At 37.7% G+C, this 17487-nt stretch overlaps 1 protein-coding gene across 2 annotated transcripts in view; it reads left to right on the top strand.

The window, feature by feature from the left end:
• LOC100810544 (beta-amyrin synthase) overlaps nucleotides 1-17487 on the top strand; it is a 34221-nt gene that overhangs the window by 13198 nt on the left and 3536 nt on the right. For both annotated transcript variants that reach the window (XM_006576703.4, XM_003521054.5), the window contains exons 4-12: nucleotides 14345-14434; nucleotides 14593-14790; nucleotides 14876-14960; nucleotides 15072-15238; nucleotides 15335-15526; nucleotides 15650-15763; nucleotides 15837-15956; nucleotides 16309-16431; nucleotides 16521-16619. In XM_006576703.4, coding sequence (XP_006576766.2) covers nucleotides 14345-14434; nucleotides 14593-14790; nucleotides 14876-14960; nucleotides 15072-15238; nucleotides 15335-15526; nucleotides 15650-15763; nucleotides 15837-15956; nucleotides 16309-16431; nucleotides 16521-16619 — 1188 coding nt within the window. The remainder of the gene's footprint in view (nucleotides 1-14344; nucleotides 14435-14592; nucleotides 14791-14875; nucleotides 14961-15071; nucleotides 15239-15334; nucleotides 15527-15649; nucleotides 15764-15836; nucleotides 15957-16308; nucleotides 16432-16520; nucleotides 16620-17487) is intronic.

Here is a 17487-nt window from a genome sequence, read left to right as displayed (position 1 = left end):
TTTGTTTTTGGGATTTTCTGAGCACCAAGAGCGGCTACGCAAGAAGCTTGCACTTGAGGAGGGAAGGATATTTGCAGCTAATGAACAACTTTCTTAACTATTTGTCCTTCAGATTTTACTGTTTTTTTTCTTATATGTAAATATAAATAATATAAGGCTATGCCATAGGGACATGGTCATTTTTACCCCTAACAATCTTAGAAGTAAATATAGACCATGTTTTTACGCCATACCCTTATACCATTTATATTTACATATTAGCAAAAAGAAACAGTAAAATCTTAAGGACAAATAGTTAAGAAACTTGTTCATTAGCTGCAAATATCCTTCCCTCCTCAAGTGCAAACTTCTTGCGTAGCCGCTCTTGGTGCTCAGAAAATCCCAAAAACAAATCCCTCTTATTACTAGCTATTTTGAATTCTTTAGTTCCTGAATATACAACCTTCAAATTGTTGCTCGTTCCCCTCTTTGAGAATGAGGAGGATCTTCATAGGACTTCATCCAGCTGATGTTTGTCGGCAGTTTCATCATCCACCACCCTTTTCTTCTGTGCCTTCTCACGTTCATTGTTGTTAAACCCATATTTATGCCTTCTTCCCTTCATGTCTTGTTTTATCACAACTTTAGCTGAATCTCCCATCTTCAGCATAGTTGAATCTCCTGTCTTATTGTCCAATGCCACATTTTGATGGCCTGTATCTCTTTTCTTCGTATGTTCTACTGCTTCAGCTTCACAATGCATAGAGCAATCAGAATTTTCCAGTCATCACCAAAGGCTTCTGCATCAGCGTTGACACTCTCCACCCTCTTTGGTTTATGCTTCTGTGTTTTCTTCCATGCTTCCTCCTTATAATTCTCAGATTTATTGGAGGTCCCACTAGAAGGATCAGCACCAATCCGTGCCTGTTCCTCCTCTACCAGCTCAATATCTTTCGTTTCACCTTTGCTTTTGAAAACTACACTGTAATTTACAAAACAAAAGTTGAAAGGAAAGATATTGACCTGATAGACGAGGAAGAAGCACAGATTGGTGGTGATCGTTCTAGTGCAACCTCGAATAAAGCTGAGATTTATAACGAGGAGGCACGGAAGAAAACACAGAAGCATAAACCAAAGAGGGTGGAGAGTGTCAATGCTGATGCAGAAGCCTTTGGTGATCACTGGAAAATTCTGATTGCTTTATGCATTCTGAAGCTGAAGCACTAGAACATACGAAGAAAAGAGATACAGGCCATCAAAGTGTGCATTGGACAATGAGACAGGAGATTCAACTATGCTGAAGATGGGAGATTCAACTAAAGTTGTGATAAAACAAGACATGAAGGGAAGAGAGCATAAATATGGGTTTAACAACAATGAACGTGAGAAGCCAGAGAAGAAAAGGGTGGTGGATGATGAAACTGGCGACAAACATGAGCTGGATGAAGTCCTAAGGAGGCAAATTGAAACAAAAAACCGATGCCTCAATAGAGAAAAATGTAGTTGTCACTTACTAGGTTTGGTGACCTCTGTCTCTGCAGAAAATTACATTAGCCGATGTTAATCAATTCTCCTTCATCATGATCATTTCGATTTGCATGAACGTCGTCAGCTTCTTCTCTCCGACAACGTTACAGTGATTTGAGCGGTCAAAGGACTAACATAGGTGTCCATGTATGAATCATCATCTTCTACATTAACACCAACTGTTTTGCCCTGCAGAACCACGCACCACCTTTCATCACAAGGGTCTTGCACGTAAAATACTTGTCTAGCTTGTTCTGCCATGATGAAAGGGTCATTGTGGTAACCAAGTTTCTTTAGATCTACCAGGGTAAATCCTATATCATCGGTGCGCACACCGGTGTTGCTGTCAACCCATTTACATTTGAAAACACATACTGTAAATTTCACATAATTAAGCTCCCAAATTTCATCAATGAACCCAAAGTAAGGGATGGAAGCTACACAGGGATTGGCGTCATTGACACTTGCAAAGTGTTGAGATTCAGCCCTTAGGGTGACCCCGCTGTTCTGCATTGTACTTTTGTCATCTTGTGCTTTTGTGTAAAATGAATACCTGTTTATGTCGTATCCTTGCCAGGTTATAACATTTCTTTTAGGCCCATCTGCTAGTTTTCTTAATGTTTCTGAAGCATTCTCATCTGCAAAGATTGTATCTTTAAACCAATCACAGAAAGTTTTGTTATGCTTTTTCAACGCCCAATTCTTTGACATTTTCGGATTATTCTGTTTGACTAAAGCTTCATGCTTAACTATGTATGGCAAAACTTCATTACTGTTGTTCAAGACATACAAGTGAGCTTGTAACAAATCTTCTACACTTGGAGTGATCACCTGCAGTCCTCTTGAACCCTTACCACCCACTCTGTCATCATGCGACACTCAGGAAGCCCAACAGCTTTAGCCTTCTCTAAGTATTCTGAACAAAATTCAATGGCTTCTTCTGCAATGTACCTCTCAACAATAGATGCTTCCGGACGATATAGATTCTTTGTATACCCTTTTAAGATCTTCATGTATCGCTCAACCGGGTACATCCACCGTAGATAAACAGGACCACAACATTTGATTTCTCTGACCAGATGCACAATCAAGTGAATCATGATGTCAAAGAAAGCAGGGGGAAAATACATCTCCAACTGGCACAGTATAATTGCGGCCTCATTTTCCAACTCATCAAACATTACTGGATCAATCACTTTGCTACATATAGCATGGAAGAAAAAGCACAGGCGAGTTATCGTGAACCTGACTTTGTTTGGCAAGATGTCTCGTATAGCCACGGCTAACAATTGTTGCATGAGCACGTGACAATCGTGAGACTTTAACCCTACAAGCTTAAGCTCCTTCAACTGCACAAGGCTCTTAATATTTGAAGAGTATCCTTGTGGAACCTTCACCGACGAAGACACTGACAAAAACTTATCTTCTCCTTCTTGGACAAAGTATGGCAGGCTGGGGGCAAGTAAATTTTCTTCCCATCAGACCTTGGATGCAACTGTGATCTTATACCCATATCAGCTAGATCTTGACGGGTATTCAAGCCACCTTCGTCTTGCCTTGAATGTTAAAGAGCGTCCCAATCACACTGTCACAAACATTTTTCTCCACATGCATAACATCAATACAATGTCTAACGTCAAGATCACACCAGTACGGAAGATCAAAGAAAATGGACCTCTTCTTCCATATGCAACTCTGACTTTTATCCTTCTTTTGGGTCTTCCCAAATACAGTGTTCAGGTGTTGAACCCGCTGATATACCTGCTCACCAGTCAACGGTATCGGCGCAATATCATGCTCTTGACTTCCATTAAAAGCTTTTCTCAGTCGTCTGTAAGGATGATTGGGTGTTAGAAAGCGGCGATGCCTACTGTAGACTGTTTTTCTCCCATGTTTCAGTTGTATGTAACTTGTATTTTCTTCACAGATGGGGCATGCATGATGACCCTTAACACTGTAACTGCTGAGATTTCCATATGCTGGAAAGTCATTAATGGTACAAAAAAGCATTGCACGCATTTCAAATGTCTCCTTGCGAAACACATCAAACACTACAACCCCCTCATCCCACAACTTTCTCAGATCTTCAACCAAGGGACTTAGATAAACGTCAATGTCATTTCCTGGCTGTCTTGGGCCCGATATCATCATACACAACATCATGTATTTTCGCTTCATGCACAACCAAGGAGGCAAATTGTAAATTACTAGCAGAACTGGCCATGAACTGTGTTGAGTGCTTAAGGTGCCATATGGATTCATTCCATCACTGGCTAGTCCAAGTCTAAGATTTCTTGGCTCATTCCCAAAATCCGGATACAAACCATCAATCTTCTTCCACTGGGAGCAATCAGCCGGATGACGGACCATTCCATCAGAAATCCTTCCATTTGCATGCCATGTAAGGTCTTTTGTGTCGTCCTCGTTAGCAAACAGACGCTTAAACCTTGGAATGATTGGAAGATACCACAAAACCTTCGCTGGGGGGCCCTTGTTGGAGTTTTCATCAGAATTGCTTTCCTCTTCATCCTTCACTTTGTACCGTGAAGTCCCACAGACAGGGCATTTGGACATTTCTTGGAATTCATGCCTATAGAGCATGCAATCATAGGGGCAAGCATGAATCTTCTAATACTCCATACCCATCAGACACAATATCTTTTTCGCCTTATAGTAACTTTTAGGCAATGTGTTGTCCTCTGGAAGCAGATTGTGCACTACCTGAAGCAGTGAGGTGAAACTTTTGTCACTCCACCCATACCTGGCCTTCACATTAACCAGACTTAACACAGTAGACAACAGGGTTAAGGAATTCTTGTAGCCTGCATACAAAGGCTTCTTAGAATCACTCTGCAATCCTTCATACACAGGGGCGTGTGCTTGCTGGAAAGACTCCTGTCCAAGGTCACGAATCATGTCCTCTAACTGATCTCCCATTTCTACATCAAACGGTTCAGATTGGGACCCACTCTGCATGTCTGTCACTTCACCATGCCATATCCACGTTGTGTAATTCTTCTTAATCCCATCACACAATAGATGGTCCCGTATGTCATCGAGTAATTGTCGTCTTCCATTCAAACAGTTGATGCAAGGACAATAATATTTTCCTTCTTCATTCGGTCGACCTCTTTCTGAAGCAAATTGCAAGAACTGTTCGACGCCATCCTCATATTCTGGGCTCATGCGACTTTCATTCATCCAACTTCGATCCATCTACGCAATTCCAAGCATGAAAATCTCACTTTTTTATTTATAGGTGTGGGCCTATCCCATTTAGGAAAACTGTCTTTTATGTTAGCTTCAATCGTCAAGGTTACCATTATTTACAAAAATTTGACTAAATTTCGGCAGCATTTCGCATTGGTCTCTAAGTACACGACACGACATCGGTCAAATGAATTTCCCGATAATCAAGTAAGCACTCGGAGAACAACTTGAAATGCAGTGAACCGAAATTTAATCAAACTAATGAAAATAATAATAACCTTCACGAATGAATGTAACATAAAAAATACCAGTCTCCCCAAACTGTCCAAACGGACAATTCAAGACTAAATACAATGGCTAATGCAAACTGTCCGCAAGAGTCATTGCATTCAGTCTCAAACGGGAATCTAAGGTTCACTCACCATGAACAACAATTGTTTATATAGCAAATTACACTGATCACATACAAGAACATACAAAAGGTCAAATTCAATTACAGACAAATATAGACATCAGCAGTTGTTTATGTAACTAATTTCAAATGTTGGGTTTGAAGGGTGCTTATGGTTTAATATTGTAGTTGGGTATATGTGTGTGTGTGTGCGTATCATGAGGATCTGTGTGTATCATGAGGGTTGAGACAAGGAGACCCTTTGGCTCCATTACTCTTTCACATAGTGGCTGAAGGACTGACAGGGCTAATGAGGGTCTGTGTGTGTGTGTGTGTGTGTGTGTGTGTTTCTGTGTGTGTGTGTGTATGGCTGTGTGTGTGTGTGTGTGTGTGTTTCTGTGTGTGTGTGTGTGTTTCTGTGTGTGTATGGCTGTGTGTGTGTGTGTGTGTGTGTGTGTTTGTTTCTGTGTGTGTGTGTTTCTGTGTGTGTGCCTGTGTGTGTTGAAGAACCTGCCCCAAGACACAGCAGACACTTGTGCATACAGGATGCTGCTGCTGCTGCAGAAAGGCTTTGCCCAGCCCTACAACTATTGGTCTAGTAATTTATCAACAACATTTTTTGATTAGGGTAGCAACTTTAGTTAAGAGTCCTAAATTCTAAATATGGGGATTGGTCAGAATTCCAGCTTGGCTCTAACAAGAGGGGTCATTCCCATTGGTCGAGGGATATTAGAAAGCTATATCATCAGTCGGATCCTAATATTTTCAATCAGCATTTGACCTGGAAGGTTGGGAGTGGGGAAAGAATCAAATTTTGGACAGATAAGTGGCTAGGGACAGACTACACTCTTGAGCAGAAATATAATCAACTTTTTCAGATTAGTAGACAGCAAAGTTCCCTCATCTCTAGCATGGGTAACTTTAATAATAATAGCTGGGAGTGGGATCTCAGGTGGTGGAGGAATCTATTTGATCATGAAAATGATATAGTTGTGCAGTTTATGGAGGAAATAAGCTCCATTCCTATCCAGAGGAATAGTAAGGATTCTATGGTGTGGCTAGCTGAACCCCACGGGCATTACACTACTAAATCAGCTTACAAGTTCTACACTAAACCCAGTACATCAAACTCAGATGGGAAGATATATAGCATAATCTGGAAGTTGAAAATTCCCCCTCGGGTAGCAGTTTTCTGTTGGAGACTCCTTAAAAATAGACTACCTACCAAGGACAATCTCCTAAGAAGAAACATTACTATCCAGGATCAAAACTGCCCTTTGTGTGGTAATGCACAGGAGGATGTGGGCCACCTATTCTTCAACTGTAATCTGACAAAAGGTTTGTGGTGGGAATCCATGAGATGGATCCGGGTAGTAGGCCCCCTTCCAAGTCACCCAAAGTGCCACTTTACTCAATTCTGTGAAGGCTTTGGGAACCCTGTATATCAGGACATAAGGGGTGGATGGTGGAGTGCCTTGACTAGTTCTATCTGGCACCATAGAAACAACCTTATTTTCCAAGGAAGACCTTTTGATCCATATAAAGTTATGGATCATGCTATATACCTAGTTTGGTCCTGGTTCAAGGCTAAAGATAAAGATTTCAATATTAGCTTAAATCATTGGTCTTCAAATATTTCGAATTCCTTTGGATATTCTGCTGGGCTTTCTTAATTCTGTTGTATTAGGGTGGGTTATTGGTTGGAGGGCAGCACTCTGGTGCTTTGTAACTTTTATTTATGGTACCACTGGTACTAGTTTACCTATTAATAATATATATATTTTGCCTTCCAAAAAAAAATTAGATTGGCACCTGATTTGTAGGACCTATGCTTCTGCTAGTCTGCTGGTTTCTACCTTGTATATTTAGTACCTCTGGTACTCACAATTATTAATACAAATTATAATTTTGCTGATAAAAAAAAAGATAATACAGGAGAGAGAGAAGGGCAATGGCAGTTACAACATATATATAGAGAAGGGCAGCAGATAAAATTACAAAAACATTCAACACTAACAATGAACAAGTTATGAGAGTTTAAATCACAGTAAATACTTCAAAGATATCAGTCCAATGAAACAAAGGTCATGTAGACAAGCATAGCATAAGTTACAAATATACCAGTAATGCATACAAAAACAATTTCAAATTAGTTTTTGAATCAAAGATATAAATACCTGACTTTGAGGCTTCAAAGATATAATCAAAGCGCTTCCGCAGCAACGCCAATTAGCAGTAGTAAATGATAGCCCTAAAAAAAACCATACAGAAATTAGCCACAGTGTATTTAAAGCCTTTTATCAACAATATGACTCTCACTTCATGGTGATAAATTGACTCTCAAAAGACATTATACTGAGAGTGTATTTAAAACCTTTTTCAGTCATTCTATCAAACAGCTCATTGACCATTTTTTAAGAATACATATCATATGAATCTAAATGACAGACCTCTATCCCAAGTGGAAGTCACTCTTAAGAAATCTCTTCAAGTTCAATTATGGGAGGCAGCTTATGCATATGAATCTATGTTGAGACAAAAGGCTAGAATTAAGTGGCTAAAAGAAGGGGACAGCAACTCTACTTATTTTCACAGATTGATCAATCATAGAAGAAGAAAAAATGCTATTCCAGGTATTTTCATGGATGGTGTGTAGATTCAAGATAAATTACTCTAAAAGCCACTTTGGTTGTTTGGGTAAATCAACAAGTTGGTGCAGGGAAGCTGCCCAATTCCTTAATTGCAGTACTTTGGAATTTCCTTTTACTTATCTTGGAATTCCAGTTGGGGTGTCCTCTAAGAGCTGGATTGTGTGGCAGCCTATTGTAAGGAAGTTTGAAGTCAAACTTGCAAAATGGAAGCAAAGAACTCTATCAATGGGGGGCAGAATCACTCTTATTAATTCTGTCCTCTCAGCCTTACCTATCTACCTTCTATCCTTCTTTAGGATCCCCAAAAAAGTGGTGCAAAAAATTATCTCCATCCAGAGAAATTTTCTGTGGGGAAGTCACCAAGAGGCCAGCAAGATTCCTTGGGTGAAGTGGGACAAAGTTTGTCTTCCTAAGAACAAAGGGGGTCTAGGGATTAAAGACTTATCTTTATTTAATGCGCAGGATAGACCTTTGGGGGATGATTAAAGACTTTTCTTTTGAAGCAGCAGTTGCATCAAATTGATATTTCAGCCCAAGACAGACCCTTAGGGGATGATGAAGTGCAGACCATGAAGTCCATTCAGTAGGAATTGTGGGAGATTTCTTTTGCTCATGAATCAATCTTGAGACAAAAATCAAGGATCAGATGGCTCAGGGAAGGTGATAATAACATGGCCTTTTTCCATAAATCTATAAACTTCAGAAGACACTACAATGCAATTCAAGGTATGTTCATTGAAGGCACATGGGTTCAGAACCCAAAATTGATTAAGGATCAAGCTGTAAGCTTCTTTTCTGCCAGATTCTTGAGGGAGGAGTTGATTGCCCCATTTTCAGATCTTGATCTTAGGGAGGCTGTGTGGAGTTGCAGTGGAGATAAATGTCCTGGGCCGGATGGCTTCAATTTTAACTTCATCAAAGAGTTTTGGGAGATTTTCAAACCAGATTTCAGGAGGTTTGTAGATGAGTTTCATGTCAATGGAAGATTTCCTAAGGGTAGTAATGCATCCTTCTTGGCTTTAATTCCTAAAATCAATCACCCATAGTCTTTTGATGACTATAGGCCCATCTCCCTCATTGGCTGTATGTATAAGATCATTGCTAAATTACTGGCCAATAGGTTAAGAAAATTATTGCTTGGACTCATTGATGAGAGACAAACAACTTTCATATAGGATAGACACATCCTTCATGGAACTTTGATTCTCAATGAAGCAATAGAGGAAGCTAAAAGAAGTAAGAAACCAGCTTTGGTGTTTAAGGTGGACTTTGCAAAGGCTTATGAATCTGTTTCATGGAACTTTCTGGATTATATGATGGTTAGAATGGGGTTATGTCCTATATGGAGGAAATGGATCAATGCTTGCAATCAATCAGCTTCTATATCCATTCTCATAAATGGCAGCCCCTCAAATGAATTTGCCCCCACTAGAGGTTTGAGGCAAGGGGACCCCTTAGCCCTTTTCCTTTTCAATATTGTGGCTGAAGGCTTGACTGGCATGATGAGGACAGCTCTATACAAAGGTCTGTACAACAGTTATTTAGTAGGAAAGCAGAAGGTGCCAGTAAACATTCTGCAATATGCAGATGATACTGTCTTTGGGGGGTCTTGGGATTAAGGATATCTCTAGTTTTAATGCTGCCTTGTTGGGTAGATGGTTATGGGCTTTAGCCTCTACTCAAGATCAGCTGTGGGCTAGAATTCTTATCTCAAAATATGGTGGTTGGGCAGATCTTAACAATGGCAGTGATACACCTTGGCACTCTCATTGGTGGAAGGATATTCGAAAAGTAAGTAAGCAACCTGAATTTAGCCCTATTCATCAGCATCTGGTTTGGAAGGTAGGGGATGGAAGCATAGTCAAATTCTGGAAGGATAAATGGCTTGGGGTTGATTCAAACCTTGAGCAGCAGTTTAATCAACTGTTTCTCATCAGTAAACAGCAGACCAGTTCTATCTCCAATATGGGTATCATGTCTCATGGTCATTGGTGCTGGGATTTAAAATGGAGAAGGAACTTATTTGATCATGAACAGGGTGCAGCTGTGGCTTTTATGGAAATCATTAGTAACGTTCACATTCAACCTCAAATGAAGGACACCTTGAGATGGACAGCTGAACCTTCGGGTTTATACTCAACTAGGTCAGCTTATAGATTGATAATCACTGCTAACAACAATCATCCTCAGGCCAATATATACAAGACAATTTGGAGGCTTAACATCCCTTCAAGAGCTGCGATTTTCGCTTGAGACTTATCAAAAATAGATTACCCACTAGACATAATCTCCTAAGAAGAAATGTCCCCATTCAGGAGCAGCATTTCCCCTTATGTGGATCTCATCAAGAGGAAGCTGGGCATCTATTTTTTCATTGTAAATTGACTAATGGTCTTTGGTGGGAATCAATGAGGTGGAAGCGAGTGGTTGGACCCCTAGCAGCTTCTCCAACAGCTCATTACACTCAATTCTGTGATGGATTTGGTGCTGGGAAGAATCAAAACAGATGGTACAGATGGTGGATTGCTTTAACAAGCTCAATATGGAAGAATAGGAATCTCCTCATATTCCAAGGCAAAAGATTTGAAACACCAAAAGTCATGGAGGATGCTTTATTCCTTTTGTGGTCATGGTTGAAGTCTAGGGACAAAAATTTCTGCACTTCCTTTAACTATTGGTTGTCTAATCTTGGAGACTTCTTTGCCTAAATTAGGTTCTCTTGTATTTGTGGGGGGTTTTGTTGTTCTAATCCTGTAATGGTGGGCGGTTTTAGATGCACTGCATCTATGTAAATCACCAGTAGTACTTCTGGTGCTGTTGTGTCCTATTATGATTGATATATAAATTATCTTTTGCTTTTCAAAAAAAAAAATTTAATGCGGCTTTACTTGGCAAATGGGGGTGGCAGCTGGCTAACAATCAAGACCAGCCTTGGTCTAGAATTTTAATCTTTAAGTATGGTGGGTGGAAGGAGTTGATTTGTGGTGGAAGGAGGAATTTCACTTCCCAATGGTGGCAGGATTTGAAGAGTATCTTCCAACAACATCACAATGAATGCTTAACTGATAATTTAAAATGGAGAGTGGGAAAGGGGTCCAGCATCAATTTCTGGAAGCATAAATGGATGGAGGACAACTGTACTCTCCAAGGAAAATATCCCCAGTTATATTTAATAAGTAAACAGCAGAATTCGTCAATCAATTATATGGGAGATTTTGTGGAGGGTAGGTGGGAATGGAAGTTATCATGGAGAAGGACTTCCAAATACACTTTAATTTCTGGTCAACCAATCTAAAGGATGTTCTTTCTTAGAGGGGATGAGTTTGTATTTTTGTGGGCTATATTCGGTCTCTCCTAATGGGATGCAGACTGTAATTGTCTTGCTTTTTAACTTTTTATCTTCAGTACACCTAGTACTGAATTTCATACATAATATATTGATTTTTGCTGTGCAAAAAAAAAAAGTGTCTTTGTAATTTGTAATCTGTAGTACCACTGGTACTTCTAATTATCAATATAAATTATCTTTGCAGTTCAAAAAAAAATTATTAAACAGAACAATACCACAGGTACTGAAAATAAAAGATACAAGACACAAAAGTGCCACCTTCCAAAAAGCAAAACAAACCCAACACAAGGACCCCAATACATATAATCAGAAATTTAACCAAAGGCTGTCATAAGCACCTTTTGAGGTTCAAAAGGAATGCCATGAAACAGTAAGGAATTCCTAAGCAATCACCAGACCTTTCTATTTCTATTTTTTACACATTTAAAACTCAAACATATAAAATAAAAACTATATAACAAACTAACAAAGATAAAGACAAAAAAAAGGAAATATAAACTCACCTCAGTTGGTGCTGCTGCCCATCATTTCACTCTTACAACAAATAGGAATCATGTACCTGCATGGAAGAAATAATCACACAACACACAATGATCAGAATAAGCAAATGCATATAATTAAGCATGATACAATATCAATATTCATGGAAGTAACAATGACTTGTCAAAAATTTGGATGAAATTCAATATGTAAATCAAAGCTTTGTCCCTGAAACCCTCTGTGTAAATCAAAGCTTTGTCCCTGAGACTGATAAGGTTGCTAGTGAACATACAACAGATTTAACAACTGTGTTGGGAAAGGACAATATTGACTCATGAATATTTTATCCTTTAACTCTAGAGGGTTGGGTAGTGGTGTCAAGTGGTCAGCCATCAGAAAAATGACCTTGACCAACAATCTTGATGTTCTATGTATCCAAGAAACAAAAATCGAAGCCATTGATAGGAGGATATATCAGTATTTATGGGTTGACTGTAATGTTGCCTCGGAATGTGCCCCTTCAATTAATCCCACTCTATTTTTAATAAGCAATCAGCAGGCCTCCTCAATTAATTCTATGGGGAATTTTGTGGAAGAGAGATGGGAATGGAAGCTAACATGGAGAAGGAACTTTTTTGACCATGAAATTGACATGGTAGCTGATTTTATAGCTGACATCGAGTCAGGCAACATCAATCACTCCAGCAGGGATTTCCTTTGTTGGAAGTCTGATCCTAATGGCCTATATTCCACAAAGTCTGCTTACAAAGTGCTGCAGGAGGGTCATGCTAGTGCTATTGAGGACAGGGTTCTTAACATCATGTGGAGTCTGAAAATTCCCCCAAGAGCTAGTGCTTTTTCATGGAGATTATTTAAGAACAGGCTCCCTACTAGGGATAATCTTAGAAGGAGGCAAGTGTCATTGCATACATATAGTTGCCCCTTATGTGACCTTGAAGAAGAATCTGTCAATCATCTTTTTTTCAACTGTTCCAAGACTAGGAGTCTCTGGTGGGAGCCTATGAGATGGGTTAATAGAGTGGGTCCCTTCCCCACTGACCCAAAGAATCATTTTCTGCAATTCTCTCAGTGGAATAGGTCAACCTACACAGTCAAGAGATGGGAATTTGTCTGGATAGCTTTGTCAGTGTCCATTTGGCATCACAGAAATGACATGATTTTCAATAATCATCCTTTTAATCCAGAAAAGGTCATGGATGAGGCTCTATTCCACACCTGGTCCTGGCTCAAGTGTGTGGAGAAGGGTTTCCAATCACATTTTAATTTCTGGTCAACTAATCTGAAGGAGGCTTTTTCTTAAAGGGGTTGGGTTTGCTTTGTAAGTTGTCCTATCTACCGTTTCTCCCTAGTGGGGTTTAGGCTCTTTTTGCCTTATATTCCTATCTTATTTTCAGTACACCTAGTACTAATCTTTATATATAATATATTGATTTTTGACAGCCTCATGTCTCCCTTCCTGAAAACCCACTAAAAACTGTCTAACCCCCCTGCTGTTACTCCATAATTTATTCTGCAATAACTGCTTAAGGCAGTTACATATGGTCCTAAATCACTACACATTCAGTTACGATTAACCCTTTGTGCCTAACTAGGGTTTCGAAACATCACAACAAAGACACACCATTGAACAATGGATTTTCATCATTAACATACAACAGAGACATACCTTCGATGGAAGCGTAGACACGAACTCCACAAACGCGAACTCGACAATGTGGTTGCAGTCACGGAAGCGCAGCCCAGTTTGCGACAAACACGAACTAAGGCAGAAGGAGAAACAACAATAAAGCCCTGGGTTAAAACGACGAACGCCTAATGTTAAAACGACGAACGCCTAATGTTAAAACGAAAGGACGTACCTCAATGGATAAGTGCCAAAGACGATCTCCACAAACACGATCTCCACAATGTGGTTGCAGTCACGGAAGCGCAGGTGACTTTGACACAAGGAGAAAGAAGAAGAACAATAGGGTTCAAGCGCAAGGAGAAAGAAGAAGAATGATAGGGTTCAAGCGCAAGGAGAAAGAAGAAGAACGATAGGGTTCAAGCGCGGGTTGTGCAATTTCAGAAGTTTAATTTATAATGATAACAACATCGGTTTTTAAAACTAACCGATGTTAACATCAACTACGTAACATCGGTTATAATAAAACCGATGTTAACATCAACTCGATAACATCAGTTTTTACAAAACCAATGTTAACAATGACATACTAACATCGGTTTTTCCAAAACCGATGTTAACTACTCCATAGTAACATCGGTTATTAAAATAACCAATGTTACTATGGAGTAGTTAACACCGATGTTAACTAAGTCTACTTATTTACAAAAATGTCACCGCGCTTTCGTTAACATCGGTTTTAGCTATAACCGATGTTAATTGGGCGATGTAGAAAGCTGTTTTTTTAGTAGTGTCTTCGTCACTAGGGTCCTTTCTCTTTCTTTTTGTTATCAATGTTTTCCTTCCTCTTTTGTTGACTCCACGTGAAGTTTTGATGTAGTTCCTTTACATCTTGATAAAAAAGAAAACAAGCAAATAAATAATATATATCGACCGGGTTCGTGATTAATCGAATTGAGTTACATCCAGTTCAAATTCAACTTATTTATTTAATGACTTCAAATTTTAAGTAACAAATGTGTTGAAAATTTGATTTGCACTTAAGTTCCTATGAACTCATATATACATTAATCAATATTAGCTTTTATTAATTTGTTCAAAACATATTGCAGGTTTTTTGTATGTACATTACAGGACATCTTGATTCAGTATTCCCCGAAGAGTATAAAAAAGAAATTCTTCGTTACATGTACTATCACCAGGTATACGTATCAATTCACGACATATTACCAATCAAGCATGATTAACTTGTAACATTTTCTTTTTTAAAAGTTGTATTTGCTAAATCATGAAGTTTTAAAAAATTCATTGCAGCAATAATGAATAACTAATAGTGTCCATTTTACGCTTTCATTTATAGAATGAAGATGGAGGATGGGGACTACACATTGAGGGTCACAGCAACATGTTTTGTACTGCACTAAACTATATATGTATGCGAGTTCTTGGAGAAGGCCCTAATGGAGGTCATGACAATGCTTGTGCTAGAGCAAGAAAATGGATTCATGATCATGGTGGTGTAACACACATACCATCATGGGGAAAAACTTGGCTTTCGGTATTATTCATTTTAATATAAATATAAATACACAAACTAACAAAACTAGTATGTATGTTACTAATTTAATGGCCAACTATTGTAGATTCTTGGGGTATATGATTGGTATGGAAGCAAACCAGTGCCCCCAGAGTTTTGGGTTCTTCCTTCATTTCTTCCTATGCATCCATGTATAGTAAATTTTATTTTATTTTGTCACTCTTTATAGAATGATATATATTTAAATTGTTAAATATACAATGTTTAATCATTGAATCTCATTTTCACCATAATTATTGTAGCTAAAATCTGGTGTTACTGTCGATTGACATATCTACCTATGTCTTACTTATATGGGAAGAGGTTTGTGGGTCCAATCACACCACTTATCTTACAATTGAGAGAAGAGCTCTTTACTCAACCGTATGAAAAGGTTAATTGGAAGAAAGCACGTAACCAATGTGCAAAGGTGAGAGCCATTCTTTAATCAATCAGAATGTGTACATGTATGTAAATATTTTATCTCTTTATCACAAAACTGAAAAATCAATTCTATCTATCACAGGAAGATCGTTATCATCCTCATTCTTTGATACAAGACCTGGTATGGGATAGTTTATACATATTTATTGAGCCACTACTTACTCGGTGGCCTTTCAACAAGCTAGTAAGAGAAAAGGCCCTTCAGGTAACAATGAAGCATATCCTTTACGAAGATGAGAATAGTCGATACATAACCATTGGGTGTGTGGAAAAGGTAGTTATATCACAACAATAATGCATTTATATTTTTTAGCCTTATGAGAAAAAGATGAACCTTTTATTTTCCTCTTCAAAATGAAATTCATTCAAATATGTAACTAACATGTATATATTTTAGGCTTTATATATGCTTGCTTGTTGGGTGGAAGATCCAAATGGAGATGCTTTCAAGAAGCATCTTGCAAGGGTTCCAGATTACTTATGGGTTTCTGAAGATGGAATGGCCATGCAGGTACGTGTGTGTGTTATTATAACCAATGGGATATATTCCTTAATTAATTAATGCACTTGCCTATATAATGTAGAGTTTTGGTAGCCAAGGATGGGATGCTAGTTTGGTTATTCAAGCTTTGCTTGCCACTAACCTAATGGAGGAAATTGGTCCTACACTTGCAAAAGCACATGATTTCATCAAGAAGACTCAGGTTTGCTTAATTTTTATTACAAGCATATAAAAAAATCATAATTCTCCTTCTAGTTAAGGAGTGTAAATTCCCCAATGAACCTAGTTTATTTAAGTTATACAATTCACTAATTGGAAATATTCAAGATATACTTGGGTCTTATTTATAGAGTGATTTAACCTATTAAGTAATCAATTTACTAACTAATTTACCAGCTAACTAATAATATTAATTAAAACTAGCATGACTATATTATTCGAATTAAAATGCATATTTAAATTGGACGACGAATTTAGTGTTCATTAGATTATTGATTAATATGTAATTTGCTAGCTTTACATAGCAGTAATGAACTAACACTCTTATTTCACAGGTGAAGGATGACCCTTTAGGAGATTTTAAGAGTATGTATCGTCATATTTCTAAAGGGTCTTGGACATTCTCTGATCAAGATCAGGGATGGCAAGTTTCTGATTGCACGGCAGAAGCTTTGAATGTAACTAACTTAGCTCATAAACAACTTAATTTGTTATAAGCTTTATCAATCACTACAAATATATGTTAATTTAGCTTTTTTTTTTTTAGTGTTGTCTACTTCTATCCATATTGCCATCAGAGATTGTAGGAGAAAAGATGGAACCTCAAAGGTTATATGATTCAGTCAATATCCTATTGTCACTTCAAGTAAGTAACATTAAATTTTGGTAGAAAATTGAACACAAAACGATTTGGAAGAAAACAACATCAAACAAAAAATATAGAAACATAAAATTGTTACGATATGAATAGCATACACTAAAAGTGTAATTGCAAGTTGCTTAAATACAAAAGCTAGCTATTAAAATTAAAGCCCTTGATTGGACACAGAAATAGAACAATCATTACTCATTTTAGGTTTCTTTTAACCCCTATAAGGGTAATTTAGAAAAATATATCAAAATGGATAATTTTAAAAAATTATTCAAATTTAAATAAATTATTGGTTCGAGTGTTACTAGATTTGATCCTCCTAATCCGGATTTCGAGTTCAAGTTTTAGATAATTCTTTTATTATTATACAAGTTAAATTAATTTGAGTGGTCATCAATGCACACTTTTTTTTAAAAGGATCATGAGTGGCCATTATTGTACACAATAAGTATTCTTTCATTTTATTTTTTTAAATTTTTGAAGTTAGTTTTATAAAATTTATACCACTTTTCTTTCTTTTTCTTTATTAACAAATTCATTTACCATCGAATGCTTAGACGAACTGGCATGGGATTGTCCTAACTTAATCAAAGGTTTTAAGTTTGAGTTTTTGGCATTCATCTACATTAAATACTAGGAGGGAGAGTTTTTTCCTTAGTGATAACAAAATTATTTTCCGTGAAAGATACATTAGGTCTATAAAAAAATAAAATGAATTCATTGCAAACATAAAGATTCACCAATTCACTTAATAAATGAAAAACAAAAATTAATAGAAGTCATGGGTGTGAGCATGACTTAATATATGCATACACGACTTCAATTAATAAATAAAAAATTATAAATGTAGCTTTTGTAATTT

Source organism: Glycine max, chromosome 3, assembly GCF_000004515.6.
Source record: "Glycine max cultivar Williams 82 chromosome 3, Glycine_max_v4.0, whole genome shotgun sequence".
NCBI classification, from domain to species: domain Eukaryota; kingdom Viridiplantae; phylum Streptophyta; class Magnoliopsida; order Fabales; family Fabaceae; genus Glycine; species Glycine max.
Note: the sequence above shows the minus strand (reverse complement) of the source record. Positions and strands in the feature narration are given on the sequence as shown.